The 21,267-nt window shown below is 36.8% G+C and overlaps 1 protein-coding gene across 6 annotated transcripts in view; it reads left to right on the top strand.

Moving 5' to 3' along the window:
• ELP6 (elongator protein 6) overlaps positions 1–21,267 on the top strand; it is a 141,858-nt gene that overhangs the window by 55,193 nt on the left and 65,398 nt on the right. For 4 of the 6 annotated variants that reach the window (XM_089828456.1, XM_089828426.1, XM_089828448.1 and 1 more), the window contains 3 exons: positions 17,202–17,274; positions 17,442–17,650; positions 17,732–17,893. In XM_089828456.1, coding sequence (XP_089684582.1) covers positions 17,202–17,274; positions 17,442–17,650; positions 17,732–17,893 — 444 coding nt within the window. The remainder of the gene's footprint in view (positions 1–17,201; positions 17,275–17,441; positions 17,651–17,731; positions 17,894–21,267) is intronic. The other 2 variants (XM_089828431.1, XM_089828440.1) reach the window with 1 other exon arrangement.

The following is a 21,267-nucleotide window of genomic DNA, read 5'->3' as shown; positions in this document are numbered from 1 at the left end:
GTTGTTGAGTCAAAATGTGTCCTGTTATTTCTGTGCTATAAAATTTCCTCATCACCTAATCGAGATAAAAGGTATCGAAATGAATTCACAGTAGACAAAACGACATGTCGGATTAAACAGTTCATAGGGTTTGTGGCAAATCATTTGCTGCAATCTTCGCAATGTAGAGATTGTAATTATCTCTGAACTATACTTGTCTGCGCTTGTTTGATCTTGGGAAATTTCTTTACCATTTCACCCTCACACTATCTATCATCCACGGATTCTTAGCACGGGAGAGTAGGATCATTCCGACCGCGGAGAGCTAGAAGACTGTTGGATATCTTTATTTCAATGAATATAATTGTTGTGAGGTTTTCACACCATCACCCCAAAATTTTGGGGACCCCATTTTTTTTGATTGCCTTGGCAAATTTTTGGATTGTCCAACAATTTTGATTTTTTGAGAATTTTGAGCCTTGGACACTTTCAGGCCAATGGGAGAGACTTAGCTTATTTTCACCTGATTTTTTTTAACTTGATTTTTTAGAGCCACCAATTCTATCCTTAGGTCGAACAAATTTCAAAGTTAATTCCAACTTGGCAGGGTAAAATTGTGAATTTTGTACTTAGACATTTTCTTTTGAAAATTTGGATATAATTGTATAAATTTGGATAATTTTCAAAAAATGAAATTTTTGTTAAATTTGGTCTTTTGAAAAATCTTAATTATTTTTTGCTGAAGAAAATTAATTTTTGTGATGGTGAAGTCAAATTGCAAAATCAATTTTTAGGCTCTAGAGAAATAATTTTATTTGTGTTAAAATGCTAAAATTGCTTAGCAAAATCAATTGGAATTAAAATTGCAAAATTTGGCTTTAAATGGATTAAATTGCCTTGAAAACTTTTTTGCCATTTAATGAAATTGGTAATTTAATATTGAAAAAATGGCTTTTGATTAGCCAAAATCCAATTTTAATGATGTATTAATTACTAAATCCTCATTAAATGGAAACATTTAACATCTCCAAGGCATTGTTTAATTTCTTTTTGCAAATTGAAACTAATTGCCAATTTAAAAAAGCAATTTTCATTTTGGCAAAATTAATATTTAGCTAATTATTTAATTGTGGGTCATAATTTTGCATTAATTATTTGTTTTTCTTTCTCCCAGGGTCCAAGTCAGCTAGCTTGGGGGGAGTAAGAAATTTGGGTATAAGAGGAGGCCTCTCTCCCATTTCCTCCTCACTTCTCACTTCTCCTTCTCAAGGTGTTGGCAATTTTGCAAGAGCAAATCTGCACTCTTCTTGCTTGGCGAAATTTGTGGAAGGTGAATTTTGTGGAAAGCCGAATTTTGTGGGAGCCGAATTTTGTGAGAGCCGAATTTTGTGGAAGCTGAAATTTGTGGGAGCCAAAATTTGTGAAAGATAAAATTCTGATTTTTGCAAGAAGCTGCGATTTTTGGCCCTAGGTTGGGTAATTTTATTTGAGGTGAATTACATGGTAAAATTCTAATTTGCAAGTGGATTTGAAGTTCTTGAGGTCTAGTCCTAATTCCAAAAAGTCGCTATATGATTATTGGTTAAGGTGAATTTTAATCATTTAGAGTTGAAAGGGGTCCTTAAGTTGACATACTTATTTTGTTCTAGTCTAAGGATTGCTTCCTTTGGTTCTACTTGCCTTCTGGTCCACCACTCTACCATCCCGTAATAGGGCGACAAGTATGGAGGATGTTAGTGCAAGTAAGAATCTCAAGCGGATAAACATTAAGAAAGACAAAGAGGATATGATGCCCAAAAAACCCTTCTTCTTGAAAATGAAGCGAATAATCGACACCAATATCGATGCAATGGACATGATACGGATGAAGGACAGACTAAAGGAAGGATGATCCCCCTTGACTATTGGTAAAGGTAATTTCAAATCATTTAGAGTTGAAAGGGGTCCTTAAGCGGATTTCTCTCTTTCGTTCTAGTTTTAAGGATTGCCTCCCTTGGTTCTCTTAGTGTAATTGTCCACCACTTTACCGTCCTGTAATAGGGCGACGAGATGGAGGATGTTAGTACAAGCAAGAATCCTAAGGGGACAAACACTAAGAAAGACAAAGAGGATATGATGCCCAAAACACCCTTCTTCTCGAAAATGAAAAAAATAACCAATACCAATGGCGGTACAATAAAAGGATATACAAAAGGCAGTTGCACATCACAGCCTAAGCATAGACGCTTCCAATACGACCATGATGAGTGACAACGGAGCAGCCCTTGATTTTGAAGACATCAGAGAAGAGGATATCAATGAGATAAGATTTGGAACGAGATTGGATGAGCTAGAAAAGGTTGCCATTAGGAAGAATCATCTGAGCACCCTTTCCTCTCTCAATGCTCTTATTGGATTTGCGAAAGAATATGAGAAGGATCATGAAAAGATGCTACAAGCAGCAAGCGGTGTGGTGAAGTTAGTGGAACTTAGGGCGAAGCACACACTTTGTCCTCCTATGGAAGAAGTTAACAAAGGGCTAGCTAAGTTCATTGCCTTAGCTAAGAAAATGAAAGAAAAGGGAAGATTTATATTAGAAGATCATTTGATGTAAGCCCAAGTGGCAATTTCCCTTTCTTCTAGAATAGGACAAGTGTCTATTTCTGATTGGCCACCATTTTAGTGACTTCTCATTGGTTGCCACTTTTTGCACTTTTTTCATTGGTCCATTGATGAGGTGGCAGCTTCTCATTGGCCGATGGGATGGCAAACCTAATTAGGGTTTTGAGGATCCAATCTGGATCGTTGAACTTGTTTTGATCTCCACCGTTCGTTGTATTTTTGGCCCCTATATAAGGCCATTTGTTCTCATTTGTAAAGTGTTGGAGAAATTGTTGCGAAGATAATACCAAAATTGCTCTCTTTTTCATTGTTGTGACTTGCATGGTGATTAAGAACATTGGGTGTTATTGCATGTTTTCTACTTCCACATAGTTAGATTTCCTTTCAAGTTGTTGAAGCAAATTTCATTTGAAGTTGTTTAAGTGAGGTTAAAGTAGATGAATAGTTGTATGGTAGCATTGTTAAACGTTTGATAGGGATCAATACTGGACCACTAGCATCCTAGCGGCTGGTTGGGAAGCTTTGTGTGGAAAACTAGTTTATTATTCCTTCGAATCATTGCACCTGTGGAAGTGAAGCTGTTGGTCAGCTCTCATTAGGTTCGATCCCAGTCCATTTGCTAGTTTTCCATCCATAGGAGTAAGAGTAGGATAGCAAGTAATTTAGGACTTAGAATTTAGGAGAAGAAAGTTAGAAAAACACTAGTCGAAAGAACCATTCACCCTCCACCACCATCACTTCCCATCAACATCATTTAGCTTTCACAAACCCATCACCATCACCATCACCATCATTCCACCAAAGTCCAAGTCATCCTTGAATGAATAGCGTAAGGCTGCCTACATGATTACCAACAAATCACATTGATAAAATTGAGCGAGTATCCACAAGAGTAAGGAACATTGGAGTTATTCTCATATCCCATGAGCAATAACTTTTCAAGAGAGGAATTGTATGTTTGATACTCCGTATCAAATGTTCAATTGCTAATATGTTATGTAAGTGATACAAAACTCGCATCAACATTATCTGGCACTAGGAGGGCTGAATGATTTTCATTTTCGGTCAACTTGAAAATTCAGAGCAGAGATTGGGGAATGAGATTTCAAGGTTAGATTTGAGATGAGAGATCTCTTTTAAAATCAAAAAATCAAAAAATTCAAAAAAGAAAAAAAAGAAAAAAAGAAAGAAAGGTTTCTCAATGGATAGGCGAGTGGATGTTCATCCCATTTGGTCTGATTTGAACAAAAGGTTATCTCCATTGAATTTGTCTCAACTTGTAGCACCAAGGAAATGTAGGATACATGGTACTACGGATCATGGGGAGATGGATTGTTTGGTGTTTCTCTTAAGAGTGGACATGGCGTTAAGAGGAAAATTTTCTTTTTCACAAATACATGAGCCTGCGGTCTTTGTCAATTTGGAGGAAGATTTTTTTGTTTGCAAAGAAGATATCAATAGGGAACCAAAAAACATATGTGGAAAACGTTATTGGTGCCTTGCACATAGTCTCATATATTCAGACTCTACTTGTCCATCTTGCCAAGACACCATTGACTTGGTCAAGTTTCAATTGGGTTGGTATGAGGAAATATCAGTAGGGGGTGGTAAGAATTTCTTTCAGCTTTCAAGTTGGACACCAAAGAATGAAGAAGATAAGATTTATCAAGAGGATATGGTTGATTCTGATATTCAAGATAACCGAGTGGATGAACCTTCACACATTATATCAGGAGGTGGAGAGGTTGATAAGAAAATCAAGGAAACAATTGAATTTATCCCAGAGAGAGAAAGGATGGTAGGCAAAGATCAATAGATGAAGACACACGAAGAACTACAAATGGAACATCGAAAGGTGGACGAAGAGGAAATCTTTGGTGAGCCTTCATGCATAATTCAAGGGGTGACTCTTGAGGATGGGTTGCAAGAAGTTTCAAATATCCTTAAAGAGGAAGATAATCAAGTGGGAAAGTTGAACAAGGAATTACAAGATATCACAAGAGAGTTCAAGTATGAGGAAAATATTGATAAACCAATGCAAGGCGCTATCTCCACCACATTCTTTGGGGGGATGCTTGAAGATCCTATAGAAGAAATACAAAAGGAGTCATTTCCCGAAGCACTTCAAGGTGATCAAGTTGTTGCAAGTGGCATGATTCACCATCAACTCCGACCTCCAAAAAATTTGCCACTCAAAATGGAAGTTGATGGGCCACTCACAGAGATGTATGATGGTTCTATCAGTCTTGAAGGTACTATGTTCAGTGAGAGTCTATATAAAGAATGGCAAGATATTCCTGAAGAGAGTTCAAATGGAAATTACATGCTAGATGATGAAGCTTCTATTGACGAGGATATGCAAGGATTGTTAAGTGGTGATCAAGTTGCTTCCATGGAAAAGGAAAATAAAGAACAATTTGGTGTTGATGCTATTGGGATGGTTCACCACCAACTTCGACTTCTTGACACCGTGGAGATTTTGTAGGCTCCATTTGAATTTGAGTCATGCCAGGTTGTTTCTTTCTCTGCTTTTAAAGATGAAAGGTTTGAAAGTTTTTATTTTGATTATGGAAATTCTGGAGAAGCAACTTGTATTTGGATTAATCATGGACCCTATGAGTTGCCTCAGTTGTTGGTCTTGCATATTAATTTTCTAGAGTTTGAGTTTGAGATGACCAAATTTTTTTTAGAGTACAAGGATGAGTTTGCGAGATTGAGAATTATCACCCAAACCTTGTTACTTTTGAATATCTTGAGAAACCATGTTAGATCTAGTGTATATATCAGATCAGTTAGTGTTGTCCCTTTAGAGTCTTGTACATAGTTAGGGTAGGTTTGTCTTCGACCATTTGGTTCGGAGAGTAGTTTAAGTTTCCTTTCAGTTGGGTAGATTAAAGTTTCCCTTTTAGTTGTTTAGAGTAGTTTTCTTTTCGGTTCTTTAGAGTAGTTTTCTTTTAGTTGTTTAGTTTAGGTGTTGTGAGGGAGCTTGAGTAAAATTTGCATCAGGTCATTTGACTTGAGATCTTTTACTCTTCCCTTAGTTGGAGCAGTTTTGGTTTTGGGCCTTTGCAAGTGCAACGGGGGGTCCATGTTGTCACTCGTGGGCGAGGTGTGTAGATTTTACATTTTTGGTGACAAAACAAAGTTTGCCTTGTTCATTTCTCGAATACATTTAACAAGGTTCAAAGATTAAAGGATGTGTTTAGTCGTTGGTCTATGATAGGACTTTTACTAGATTTGGGTTAGACCTGATAGAGGTTCCTAAGTTATCTTTGACATGGTTACAACATTCTACTCATACTTAATTGCTTTGAGTTCTTGGTATTTTGAAGTTAAATTGACTTGGTAAAAATCATACACCTGCTTTAGCGCCACTGTGGTCTTTCAAACCCTCCACAAGCTTCATTGCCTACAAACCAAACAAAAGATTGAAAAGAAAAAGAAAAAAGAGAAAATATCATGAGAAAGGAGAAAAAGTAGTATCAAAGTGAAAATAAAGATGAAATTTTGTTCAAGGGTGTGCAATCATCTCTACCGGTGCTATAAAGATAATCACTAAAGGTAGACCGTAGAACCATGATTGTGGTGCCACAACGATAACTTTGTCGGGGCTATAGACGCCTGACTGGCAGTGGGGCTCTATCCAGGTTGCTTTTGAAGTAAGGATATTATAATAGCTAAGTTTAATGGATTAAGAGATTATCAAGTTCTTGTCGGGTGGGGAATAAATCATTTGCACACACGTGAGTAACTTATGGTCAGAGTGCTTAGGTTCAACTTGAGAGTTCTTTCCCTTTTGAGTGCTCGCCCTTAAGTAGATTTTTGGATAGGCCATCCTAAGTTTTTTGTTCTAAGTTACTTATTTCTTGAAATGTTCAGGAACATTTCTTTGGGTTGATGCTAGATGTTGTGAGGTTTTCACACCATCGCCCCAAAATTTTGGTGGCCCCCCCTTCTTTTTTTATCGCCTCAGCAAATTTTTGGATTGTCCAACAATTTTGATTTTTCGAGAATTTTGAGCCTTGGACACTTTCAGGCCAATGGGAGAGACTTAGTTTATTTTCACCCGATTTTTTTTAACTTGATTTTCTAGAGCCACCAATTCTATCCTTAGGCCGAACAAATTTCGAAGTTAATTCCAACTTTGCAGGGTAAAATTGTGAATTTTGTACTTAGACATTTTCTTTTGAAAATTTGGATAATTTTCAAAAAATGAAATTTTTGTTAAATTTGGTCTTTTGGAAAATCTTAATTAATTTTTGTGATGGTGAAGTCAAATTGCAAAATCGATTTTTAGGCTCTAGAGAAATAATTTTATTTGTGTTAAAATGCTAAAATTGCTTAGCAAAATCAATTGGAATTAAAATTGCAAAATTTGGCTTTAAATGGATTAAATTGCTTTGAAAACGTTTTTGCCATTTAATGAAATTGGTAATTTAATATTGAAAAAATGGCTTTTGATTAGCCAAAATCCGATTTTAATGACGTATTAATAACTAAATCCTTATTAAATGGAAGCATTTAACATCTCCAAGGCATTGTTTAATTTTTTTTTGCAAATTGAAACTAATTGGCAATTTAAAAAAGCAATTTTCATTTTGGCAAAATTAATATTTAGCTAAGTATTTAATTGTGGGTCATAATTTTGCATTAATTATTTGTTTTTCTTTCTCCCAGGGTCCAAGTCGGCTAGCTTGGGGGGAGTAAGAAAGTTGGGTATAAGAGGAGGCCTCTCTCCCATTTCCTCCTCACTTCTCACTTCTCCTTCTCAGGGTGTTGGTGATTTTGCAAGAGCAGATCTGCATTCTTCTTACTTGGCAAAATTTGTGGAAGGCAAATTTTGTAGAAAGCCGAATTTTGTGGGAGCCAAAATTTGTGGAAGATAAAGTTCTGATTTTTGCAAGAAGCTGCGATTTTTGGCCCTACGTTGGGTAATTTTATTTGGAGGTGAATTACATGGTAAAATTCTGATTTGCAGGTGGATTTGAAGTTCTTGAGGTCTAGTCCTAATTCCAAAAAGTCGTTGTATGATTATTGGTAAAGTTGAATTTTAATCATTTAGAGTTGAAAGGGGTCCTTAAGCTGACATCCTTCTTTCGTTCTAGTCTAAAGATTGCTTCCCTTGATTCTACTTGCCTTCTGGTCCACCACTCTACCATCCCGTAATAGGGCGATGAGTATGGAGGATGTTAGTGCAAGTAAGAATCCCAAGCGGACAAATACTAAGAAAGACAAAGAGGATATGATGCCCAAAACACCCTTCTTCTTGAAAATGAAGCAAATAATCGACACCAATATCGATGCAGTGGACATGATACGGATGAAGGACAGACTAAAGGAAGGACAATCCCCCTTGGTTATTGGTAAAGGTAATTTCAAATCATTTAGAGTTGAAAGGGGTCCTTAAGCAGATTTCTCTCGTTCGTTCTAGTCTAAGGATTGCCTCCCTTGATTCTGCTAATGTAATTGTCCACCACTTTACCATCCCGTAATAGGGCGACGAGATGGAGGATGTTAGTACAAGCAAGAATCCTAAGGGGACAAACATTAAGAAAGACAAAGAGGATATGATGCCCAAAACACCCTTCTCGAAAATGAAGAAAATAACCGATACCGATGGCAGTACAATAAAAGGATATACAAAAGGTAGTTGCACATCATAGCCTAGGCATCGACACTTCCAATACGACTATGATGAGCGACAACAGAGTAACCCTTGATTTTGAAGACATCAGAGAAGAGGATATCAATGAGATAAGACTTGGATCGAGATTGGATGAGCTAGAAAAGGTTGCCATTAGGAAGAAGCATCTAAGCATCCTTTTCTCTCTCAATGCTCTTATTGGATTTGCGAAAGAATATGAGAAGGATCATGAAAAGATGCTACAAGTAGCAAGCAGCAAGCAGCGTGATGAAGTCAGTGAAACTCAGGGCGAAGCACACACCTTGTCCTCTTATGGAAGAAGTTAACGAAAGGCTAGCTAAGTTCATTGCCTTAGCTAAGAAAATGAAAGAAAAGGGAAGATTTATATTAGAAGATCATTTGATGTAAGCCCAAGTGGCAATTTCCCTTTCTTCTAGAATAGGACAAGTGTCTATTTTTTATTGGCCATCATTTTGGTGCCTTAACATTGGTTGCCACTTTTTGCACTTTTTTCATTGGTCTATTGATGAGGTGGCAACTTTTCAGTGGCCGATGGGGTGGCAACCCTAATTAGGGTTTTGAGAATCCTATCTGGATCGTTGATCTTATTTTGATTTCCACCGTTCGTTGTATTTTTGGCCCCTATATAAGACCATTTGCTCTCATTTGTAAAGTGTTGGAGAAATTGTTGTGAAGATAATACCAAAATTGCTCTCTTTTTCATTGTTGTGACTTGCATGGTGATTAAGAACATTGGGTGTTATTGCATGTTTTCTACTTCCACATAGTTAAATTTCCTTTCAAGTTGTTGAAGCAAATTTCATTTGAAGTTGTTTAAGTGAGGTTAAAGTAGATGAATAGTTGTATGGTAGCATTGGTAAATGTTTGATAGGGATCAATACTAGACCACTAGCATCCTAGCGGCTGGTTGGGAAGCTTTGTGTGGCAAACTAGTTTATTATTCTTTCAAATCATTGCACCTGTGGAAGTGAGGCCGCTGGTCAGCTCTCTTTAGGTTCTATCCCAGTCCATTTGCTAGTCTTCCATCCATAGGAGTAAGAGTAGGATAGCAAGTAATTTAGGACTTAGAATTTAGGAGAAGAAAGTTAGAAAAACACCAGTCGAAAGAACTATTCACCCTCCACCACCATCACTTTCCATTAACATCATTTAGCTTTCACAAACCCATCACCATCACCATCACCATCACCATCATTCCACCAAAGTCCAAGTCATCCTTGAATGAATAGCATAAGGCCACCTACATGATTACCAACAAATCACATCGATAAAACTGAGTGAGTATCCACAAGAGTAAGGAACATTGGAGTTATTCTCATATCCCATGAGCAATAACTTTTCAAGAGAGGAATTGTATGTTTGATATTCCATATCAAATGTTCAATTGCTAATATGTTATGTAAGTGATACAAAACTCACATTAACAATATCCCAATCTCGTAGCCATCATTTATAGACTGAATTAAGATAGGCATTACAAGATATTAGGTTACCAAGTATGTTCATATCGTTGATCGTCCCTTTAACCATAAACTGTCTCAATATGAAGAATAGAAATGCAATGAAGTTTAGAATCTAAATTCTTCCATTTATACTCAATCCAGAGATGAATATGATATCATGTCCAACGTATTGGAACTAATATAATCATAGACTGAATCATGTTGGGCAGTAATAGATTTCTAGTTATTGGAAACTGTTTTTTTATATCATAGATGTTTCTTAATTCATAAGAGTGTATCAATCATGCATATAAGAGATAGAAATGCAATGAAAGCTGTGAGCAATTAAATTTATCTTAGAATGTTATACATTCATTCATACCAAACAAAGATGAAAATATTATTATGAATCCAAACACCATGGAACTCACCAAGCAATATGGTGAAGAGGGGGAGTTAATTAATTAGACATTCAATTTTGAGATCTTTAAAGAACATAATTATGTATTCATAATGTGTGAAATGCTGGATGCATGTTTAATTGATTGAATCGGTTGTTCTGAGAATTCCTAACACCTGGGATCCACCCAGCTGTGTAGCCAAGAGAAAGGGTGACGAGGTGAAAGAGAGGAATCTGTAATTAAATGAATCAGTATCAGTTATGACAGTTCAATATTTATCATTTAATATGAATTAATTAAGAGCTCATGCATATTCCTGTTATTGTGATCTCCTGTTGCCAAGTCATATGGTGAGTTAATTACCAGGAAGCCCAGTAGATGGCAAGATGACCCCTTCCTATTCCAGGTAGGGAGTGTCTTTCTTGTTAGAGATTGTGTGGGGATAAAATTGTGGTCGGAGGTTGGGTAGTTAAGCCTCTGACAATGTTTCACCTCTCTCAAGTTATCGAACATGTACCAGATAGAGATAAGCCATGCATTCAATTGTTTATCGGAAACAGGTATTATCACTATTATTTATGAAGTAAGATTAAATTGAATTATTTCATTGTTACCGTCATTTTACTTTCATTTATATGAATAACGATTCTAAGTATATTTTCTAATCTTGAGTTACTGTCACAGTTAAGTAATCAGAAGGAAAGGGAATCCGAAGCCCTAATTGATTGAGTGACAGCTAGAACCCTACATGATACAACAGTATCAGAAGCCCTAATTGAATCTGTGGTAGCGAAAGCTCTAATTTGAATCCGTGGTATTGGAAGCCCTATTTGAATTAGTGGTATCGAAAGCCCTAATTGAATCCGTGGTTGCGGAAGCCCTAAGTGAATTAGTGGTATCAGAAGCCCTAAATGAACTGAAGGTAAAGAATGCCCTAATTGATACAATGGTATGTGATGCCCTAATTTTATATAATGGTATTTAACGATAATCATCATTTGATTTTGGTTTAACAATATTGGATAGAAGTCATTTTTGTGGTATTGTTATAGAGGTATTTGTGGACTAACTCGGGTGGTTACAGAAGCATCCCTAATTGATTTTAATCTCAGTTTTCTGAGGTATGTGGTTTTCAATTTCTATAGTAATTTCATTTGAAGGTATTTCAAGTTTATAGTTAAGAAATTTTGTCTAATTGATTTTTAACGGTAAATCTTATTCACTTGAACATGAATGATATAACTGTCTTCCTATGAAATCAAGTAATAACTGTATTCTTTGAGTATGTTATATGTTAATTTAGACCTGGGAAATCGGGATGTTACAACACAATTTGGCCCATCTTACTTTGGGAATTCTTGAAATCTCATAATAATCACTCCAAATAAACCTTTCTTAATTTTATCTTTGATAAACTTCACAGACTGGAAAGAAAAACCAGCTCTAATACCACTGTAATATCCTCCCTGAGTATTCATTTCCAGTTTTTCTCAAATAAAATTCAAAAACATAAACAGAGAACTTGTGCAATAATAACCAACAACATTAACCAGTAAATAACCAGCAATGCTCTAGAATTCGTTATTGTGTTATAAATTCAGGAATACAATAACATGATTAAATAACCAATCTTAAAAATAGTGCCAATAGTCAAATTGGATAATCAGAAAAGAGCTTGAAATGCAACTGTGAACTTTGTTGCGAATTCACCACAGACGATGAATCGGGCTACATCCAATCCACCAAAGAAGAACTTGAGGATTTGCGTCCTTGGATCCTGAATAGAAGTTGAAGCTTTCTTAATTTTTCAAAGAGAAATCTCAAACCAAATCAATATTCAAGCATGCCGAAATGAACTCCTCATCCCTCTCTAATGCTCAAAATAGTGACCCTTCAATTTCCTTCAGTGTTACCTCGGCGCAGGGGTGCGGGGGGACGTTGGGACGAGTTTCGGGTGCGGGAAAAAAATAGCCTCAATTTGGGGACGCCAGAGGGACGGCGAGGGTGCGACGGCGGGGGAGCGAAGGGGGGGTGAGCGGGGGGGGTTGGGGAGGAGAGGGAGTGGGGGGAGGGGGTTGTATAGTGTATATATATAATATTATTAATATATATGATTGAAAATGCTAATTATGAAATGATACTTCAATATATTATATAACAATGTAACATTAACATACCAAATATAGTCGACTACAATGAATTGAGAAAATTAAAATGTGATTCACAAACCATAAGTTCAAACTTGAAACTTGAAATTTCATAACCATTACTATTACTAATGACCATTTGACAAATTAACTTAGTTCAACATGCAAGATTCAAAATTCATTGTTCAAATATGATTTTATGAATATCATATATCATAAAAATGCTCATGATGACAATGAGCCGAATAGCATGAAATAGTGAAATAATAATAATGTATCATAGCCATATCAAAGTGAGTATAATCAACAAAATGACAAAATGCCAATAATGAGAGTGGATGATTCTCAAGTGCTCTCTAATCATCCCCTATGCTGAAGTCCTCATCACTGGAACTACTAGACTTCTCTTGGGTAAGATCCTGATCCTCTAAAAGAACACCAACTAGCCCTACATTGGCTTCTGCATCAACATCCTCATCAATCTGAGCTGGATCCTCTAGCTCCACATCCCATCGTGCTGCAGGGCTCTCCTTGTACTCGCGTGTCTTGTGATCTTTGAGCCGCAAGTGACCATGTACAGCAACCAACTTCTCTGCTCTCTTAGAGGTAAGTCTGTTCCTCTTAACAGAGTGAATGAAGCTATAGGTGGACCAATTCCTCTCTGCAGCTGAGGAGCTAGACACCTGAGATAACAAAGTTGAACGTTACAACTTACAAGTTACAAAAAAATGTTCATACAATTTGTAACAAATGATAAATGGTAAATCGATGATTAATAATTATTGAATCAATGAATCATAAATTAAAATCAGCAAGGTAAAACTTTTCAAGTTAAGATTGTAAAGGGTTGGAATTAGTTATTAGTATTACAAACCTGAGAAAGTAGTCGAATGGCTAGTGAGGTGATCTTTAACTTTTGTGACCCATGACATTTCCACCACAAAATGGGATTCTTTTGTGCCATGGTTTTGAGATCCACCTTTGCAATATCCGAGTATCCTACAAGTTACAAGTTTTAAAGTTTACAACATAATATTAAAATTATAAATAACTTAAATAAAGTTATAACTTGTAAGTAAAGTAACAATTAATTATTAAAAGAACTTATAATTATAAAGAGTTTAGAGCACTGAATCAAGATTTAAGGACTACCTGAAAGACTAGCAAATTCGGGCCACTCGGTGCGAATCTCACTAGCAGTCGCAGTATCATACATTTTGGCAATGCATCGAAAGAACAGCCATGTGCAAAGGAGTGTTCAACTTCTCCCACCTACGGTGAATGATAGGCTCAATGTGCTTCGTATAGAATGCTAGAGTGGGGTCTCTCTCACGCATAGCAGCCCTCATGTGCCCAAGCATGGAATCAATGCACTCATAAACCTCTCCAAGGCTAGGTGAATCTACATCTCCATATCTGATCACCTGAAACACTGGAGTAATGATGGAGACTATGTATTTTGCATCACTCCAAAACTGATCACTCTTCACTGTCTCCTTTATCCTCTTCCCTTGCTCTGTTCTGGACTCGGGCCATCGATTCCATTCTTATGTCATAACCATGAGTTGCAATGGCTCTTGCAACTCAATCATTCTCTCCAAGAGAATATAATATGATGCATACCTGGTCTCAACTGGTTTTAGGAATTGCTTCTTTGCGAAGCTCCTGAAAAGTGCATGTGATGTATGGTGATTGCAAATAAACATCTGCACCTCTCTCCCATCATTAACCACCTTTCTAATCCACTCTATTTTTCCCATGTCTTTGAGTGCATTGTTCATGGCATGCACACAACATGGAGTCCACCAAATATGCCTATAAGCTGCCTCAACAAGCCTCCCTACAGCTTTGCACACGTGCTGCATCTGTCACAACTTGGACCACATTTTGCGGTCCAACCTCCTCAATGGCTTCCCTAAGCACATGAAACTGAAAATCAGCATCTTTACAATGCCTTGAACAATCAACTGCCTTAAAAAAAAATGGGCCCTCCGTGCATGTAACCATAATGTTGATGAGTGGACGATGACTAATGTCCATCCACCCATCCATGATAATGCTGCAACTTGACTCCATCCAACATGCTTTCATTTGCTCCATCAAGATCCCAACCTTGTCATAGGCTCTATCCAACACTGTAGTCCTCAGCTTGTGGTCACTTGGTGGCACATATGATGGCTCTCCCTCATTCACTGCCATGGTCATCATCCTCACAAAATAGGGAGATCGAGCCACATGTGTAGAGATGCCATTGGCAAAGAAGAAATCACCAACAACATCATCTAACCGGTCCCTTGCATGCGTGTTAAATAAATGAGCAATGGGGTTACTATTAGTACGACTAGTAGTTGCTTTCCGTTTCCCCCTACTGCTGTCCCTTGCTGAACTATGTATAGGTGAGGAGAATGATGGTGTAGGTGACATAGCCCTTGCTCTTTGATGCAAGATACGAGTAGATGTATCTTGCTGCCCCTGTAACTGCTGTATATGTTGTACCTATTGCCTAGCAGACAAAGATCTAGGCACTAGAACAACACTATCATCAGGAATGCCCCATAGTTTATTCACTTCAATTCTGTATTTGACATTCTTAGGATTTGACAAGAACATGCATGGGTTCACACCATAGCCACTCCAAAATAGGTGTGAATTAACTCTTGTAATGCTGCCAAACCATTCTGCTCTACATATATTGCACTTCCATTTGCGTGTGCCACCCCTTGAAGGTGTAGGGTGTGTAATTTCTATAGCAAACTGTTTAAGAGGGGACTTTGGGTCATAAGGACCCCTAGCATACTTCCTCAAAATCTCTGAAGGGCAATCAGTAGAAGGCACCCCTGGTGCAACATAAGGAGGCTCTTCCTCAGGCTTAGATTGACCACCTACATCAGCCCCATGATCACTTCCTTCAGGCTCAGGTTCAGGCTCATAATCAGATGCACTTGGCTCATTAATTTCCATGTCTTCTGCACTTTGACTGGATCTAAAAGCCATTTATAAAACTGCATTTTACAAAATGAAAATAAAATTATAAAAATGATCATGATACATTTTAGCCCAAGTAAAAATAATTTAAAACTTAAAACTTTACTATTTAAAAATTTAAAGTATTAAAAAATGAAGCTAAATACTAAAAGTAAATACTAAATAAAAATATGGCAATATGGCATATGCTGAAATGTTTTACTAAGTTACTTTCAAGTTTCAAGTTTCATTCTTGAATCTTGTTGATAGTTGAATCTTCTTAGTTCTATGATTTTTTATTTTATTATCTATATTAATTTTTAGTTTTTTTCATTGTTCTTAAAATAAAAATATGGCAATATGGCATATGCTGAAACGTATAAAAATACGTTTCAGCATATGCCATATTGCCATATTTTTATTTTAAGAACAATGAAAAAACTAAAAATTAATATAGATAATAAAATAAAAAATCATAGAACTAAGAAGATTCAAGTATCAACAAGATTCAAGAATGAAACTTGAAACTTGAAAGTAACTTAGTAAAACTAAATACTAAATACTAAATACTAAATTTAAAAATTATAAATTGATTTTTTAAACCAAAAAAACTAAGTAAAATAAAAAAAAAACCCTACCTTGAAGGCTTGAACTTGAGGAGACACTTGCCAAATCAAACTTTCTTGCTCCTCTTGCTCCTCTTGATCTTGCAATCCCTTGCAAAACCACCTAGTAATCTCTCACAAGCTCCTCCAAACACTCTTTCTCACTTAGCTCCTTGCTGCTCCAAAATGGTGAAATGAAAATGAGATCTATTGGTCTTATTAAGCCTTCAAATAGACCACATGGGACCCACACCCAATTAGGGTTAGCATACTTAAAAAACAAAAACAAAAAAAAATGCAAAAAGTATTTTTTTAAAAACTTTTTTGGGCGTCTTCTCGACACACCCCGCGAGCACCCGAGGCGCACCTGCGCACCTGGGAAGCACCCAAGCACCACATCCCACTGGGGTCCTTGACTGGTGCGGCGGCAGAAAAGCGGCTAGCAGGGGTGCTTGGGTGCATGATGCACCCGCACCGGGTGCTTATGCACACCGAGTGCACCGGGGTTTTGACCCGGGTGCTCGCACTCGGGTTACACTGATTACCTTCTCTTGTCCTCTTGTCTTTTCCCTTCATGTCACCTTTAATCCACTTTATAATATCAATTTGACCCATTTTATAAATTTACAATTGAAATGACTTCGCTTGTACTCTTTTTGGAACCAGTTGACTTTTTTTGTTTGCCTCATTATTGCTTTCTTGTTAGATAATACATATATATTGTAAGTAAATTAATTTTATAAACTATAGATTGTTTTTTTTGCTTTGTTTTTGGATTGATGGCATGTAAGAATTGGTTTCTGAGGAAAATACATAAATGGTTTTGTTAAGGTCCAGACTATCAGAAATGCAAACACACCAAGAATAGAAGTGAATGCAGACAATAGAATGCCTCCTAAATATTTGCTATGCCAAGAAATTAAGAACAACAGCTTCACAGTAGGGTTCAAATTGAAGTATTGTCCTTGATCTCCGATGATCAAATAGGCAGTATGATAGAAGACATGATGATCAATGATATAATGCGATCCAGCTTGGCGTTAATAACATTAGAGTAACCCAAACTCCTAACCTATATGCAACCTAATCTTTTGCCACCAACTTGAGGGTCACGTGTGTCACATGTTTGCTGACTTTAATAATCTTAGTGTACATTATGATATCATTGCCACAGATACATAACTTGTGTTCAAGGAGGAGACATGATATTGGTTGGCCACTGGCTTTATTTATATTAAATATAATTAAGGATCTTATAGAAAACTATAATATCATTACCAATAATAGTTTGGGTCATAGGGCATTGTTTCTTTTGCCATGTGTTTTTCTATTTTGTGTTATTTCATTCTCTTTCATAAATTGCTCATCTAATTTAATACGATTTGCTGGTTAGACAGGGATTCAATTTGTCATCTTATAGGGATAATGGTCAATTCATTTTCATAGATGGACTTCACCTTGAGTGCAAAGGTATGAAATAATGAGCAGATGTATTTCAGTGCACTTGGTTTTACATAGGTTTATTACCAATCTCTTGACCAAGCACTTTGATATCTTCATAGTTGCTGTTTTTATAAACTATCAAGGTATAGAATCTTATATAATGGGGATGTTTGTTTTTGTGTAAAATATTGAAGGTAGCAATGGAGCAATGATAGAGAGTGCACTTATTGAGCTTTACAAGAGCATACACCAGACCTTGCATGGTTGTGTTTCTCTTGAGAGAAACATGGGGTGCAATTGTATTGTGATTGACGATGTATCTCTTTTGGAGATTGCTGCCCATGGATCAGAGGATTGTGTGTTAGATTTTTTGCATTATTGCCGCATTTTATCATTAGACATGGTTGGTTAGTCTTTGCCTTGAGAATGCATCTATTATTATTATTTTCCTTCAAAATTTCATATGGTTCTCATTGCATTTTAGTTGCCTTGCTGCCAGGGTTGCTCTCTTGTTCTCCTCTCACACCAGGATATTTATGCAAGTTTGAGTGATCCAAGATTCATTAAGCATCTCGAGTACTTTGCAGACATTATGATCAATGTAGAACCTTTAAACTCGGGGATCGCAACTGATGTACATGGCCAGGTATTTTGCAATATTCAGTAAATATCATTCATTTGGTTAAATTTATAATTGCACTGTGTGATTAATAGGAAATCTATTTGCTGAAAGCTTTCCATAGTTTTGTTCACATAACACATTTTAATACAAAAACAACTGAAAAACCTAGGACATTGTAGGTTGAATTTTTAGTCATTCTTTGGACAATCTTAAGTTTTTGCATAAAGTTTGATCGTTCCAAACATATTTTAAAATTAGGTAATGTATTTGAGATGCACCTATCATCCAGCTTGCCTTTTGTTAACAATGAAGAATTGTTGTTGTTGAAGATGACAAGGCTTTATAAATAGAGATAATCTTCAAGTTCACATGTATCAACCTCATGATGTACTTGTACAATATCTATAGGAGTCCACCACCTAACCAAAAGGCCTATAGTAAGGGACAAAAATCATACTTAAATACAAAAGCTAAGTATTGGGAAGTCCTGAGAGTACAACTGTTTCCCACTTTTAGGTTATAGGCAAAGTGCTAATCAAATTTTTATTACTTTAGGGACAACCTGTACCATGTTTTCCTCGACTAACAAGGAAATCTGCTTCTTTATAGTTTATCTGAACACTGTCATTTGTGTTGTACCAGTGATCAGAACTAGAGTGTGATTCCAAGAATGGTTGGCTCTATAGTATAACAGAACTGAATATTGGGTTTACCATACATAATGCAGAACTCTCTATTGCCATCTATGGGAGGAAGTATAAACTTATTGAGTGTAAATAGGTTTTCTTTCTATAATATCTTGTTTGACATAGAGTAATCTGGAAAAGGCTTGTGATATATTATTGACTAAATCTGCTGAGCTTCTAAAATATTATTTGAGATGAGGGTTGGATCAGTATAAGATTGTCATAATTATTCTCGCAAGTGGCTTGAATATTGTCCAAGTGGGGAGGGTGATAATGGAATCACTTATTCTCTACTTGATTGTTGAAAAACATTTGCAAGTGCAAAGCATTTAATCTTTAGATACAAACATTGAGGACTATAGAGGATGAGTGGTGATATGTTGGATGATTTCATTTTTGCTGAGAACAATTGTGTGGATACGTTTTTGGGAAAAATGTTCACAAGTCCTTGCTTTTATGAGAAATGTTTTAGATTAAGGTAAAAGCAGGTTTTGAAGGGCCCTCGAGACCCTTTAACAACAAGAGAAAAGATAAAGCAATAAAACCACCAGGAGAAAAGTCCTGAAACCAGCAACAAAACTAGGTTTTACAGGAACCTGAAACCACAAACATAGTCCAAAAAGAGAACCCAGGTTTTATAGGGACCTGGAACCACAAAATAGTTTAGACCACAAACCAGTAAACAGGACCAAAAACTAGAACCAAATACCACATCCAGAAAAAAGGACCAGAACAAGACAAAACCAAAGAACAAAAAACCCTAGGCAGCTATTGCAGCTTCGTAATCATCTTAACAACCTCTTTACCAATCATAGCAGTATCCTGGATGGTATCAACAACCGAAGCAGCAGCATCTTTCAGGGCTTTCTTCCTCGAGCTTTGCCTAGTTCTTTTGCTTGGACCCTCTGGAGATATAATTTCTTCATTAACTCTTTTGCTAAGGCTCGTAGCAACAACATAGATACTAGAAGTGACCTGTTCTATCCTAGTTCCACTTTCCTTGATAAGCATTTTGAGATTTTACTCATAGTTTTTGAGTTTATTACGAATATCTCCCATTTGCTCTTCCAAATGGCTGATATTGGCACGATCGGAATCCTGGATGTGTTGCAGAGTTTCCACTTTCTTCTTCAGCCCCATCAATTCATTATAAATCCAAGAATCAACATGGAGAATGGAGTCAGCTTTGTGCTTGGCAAAATGCAGGAAGGAGAGCTTGGTTTCACTTTGCGGAGAGTTAGTGGTACCATCAGTAAACTCATGAGGAGGGGAACCAACCATATCAACATGTTCCTCCCTATCCCTCTGTTCCTCCTCCCTAGTCTCAACAGGATTGTCATACTGAACAAGGTCCTCCTTTTCATGACCTCCAATCTCTGTATCAGGTACGGTAGGATTAACCATTTGATCTTCCTCTCTCGCCTCGACAAGATTCTCAATAAAAATATTTTTATCTTTAACCCCTCCACCAGAAACAGTCTGAATGTCCTCCTTCTCAAGGTTGCTCTATTCTGAATTTCCCTCACTTATGTCTTTCTCATTCTCTTTCTCCATTTTTCCTTTGGTCTCCTGATATCCTTCCAAATTTGAGCTAGAATCCCCAACATCCGTGCCATCCTCTTCCTCATAGGAATCATTCTCTGAGCTAACAGTATTTTCAGACTCAGACCTCTTCCACAACATGTTTCTGAGTATTAAAGGGTTTACGTTTGGGGTCCTTCTCTTTTCCTTTAACACTGCTCTCCTTCTTAATCTTTTTAGAGTGAGAACCCTTATGTTTTTCAGAAGGGGTAGAGGAGAGATTTATTTTTACAATAACCCTCAATGAGAAGAATCAGACCTTCATGCAAGATAGGACGCGTCTCTTTTTGCCTATGCGCATGTAAACTTTGAAGCAAAGAGAACCGCAAATAGAAAGGGAAAGAAAGTCTATCTTTATGCCTGAAATGATTGAGAAAAACAAAATGAAATTTATGAGCCCTTTTATTTCTACCATCAAGGATGAAATACTCACGAATATAGCAAAGCACATCCCGCCAAATTTCCTTTGTCTGCTCCACATCAAAGAAATCTCCATTCTTTTCCAGTTGTTTCTCCTCAGCATCCGACTTCGGAAATTTTTTATAGGCAGCATTGGAGATACTGGTCTGTTTGTTGAACTTAATACTAGTCGAAGGGAGCCCCATAATCTCAGCTAAAAAGTCCTCCATTAAATTCACAGTGACTCCATGAAGGGTGACCCTGTCAGCAGACCAGTCGTGGGGAGCCCCGTAATCTTGGCTAAAAAGTCCTCCGTTAAATTCACAGTGACTCCATGAAGGGTGACCCTGTCAGCTTTTATGAGAAATGTTAGTAAGTCCTTGTTTTTCGAAAAAAAGTTAGTGTGTTACAATGGGTTGGAAGTTGTACAATTTTTTTTCTTCTACAAATTAAAAGGGACCATTAAAAAAGGAGTATTTTACTCTTATTAAGCAAGTCCTATATATTTGCAACTTGCATATTTCTCATTTATCTTTACTAACATGTGTACTAAGAGGAAGCATAAGGTTCATATTTCACATTTTAACATAAGCTCCCAATGCTACTTCTAGACTTTCCACTACATTAGAATTTTTCAGAGTAATTGCATCCCAAGCTTTGAAATAAGTTGTAAAATTGGACCAATATGTTGCTGACTTTGAAACCCTGTACACAATTGTCTTAAGTTATTCA

The sequence above is a fragment of the Cupressus sempervirens genome, chromosome 1, assembly GCF_028749045.1.
Source record: "Cupressus sempervirens isolate cs-2001-9-10 chromosome 1, ASM2874904v1, whole genome shotgun sequence".
In the NCBI taxonomy this organism is placed as follows: Eukaryota; Viridiplantae; Streptophyta; class Pinopsida; order Cupressales; family Cupressaceae; genus Cupressus; species Cupressus sempervirens.
This window is presented reverse-complemented; position numbering and strand designations above follow the sequence as displayed.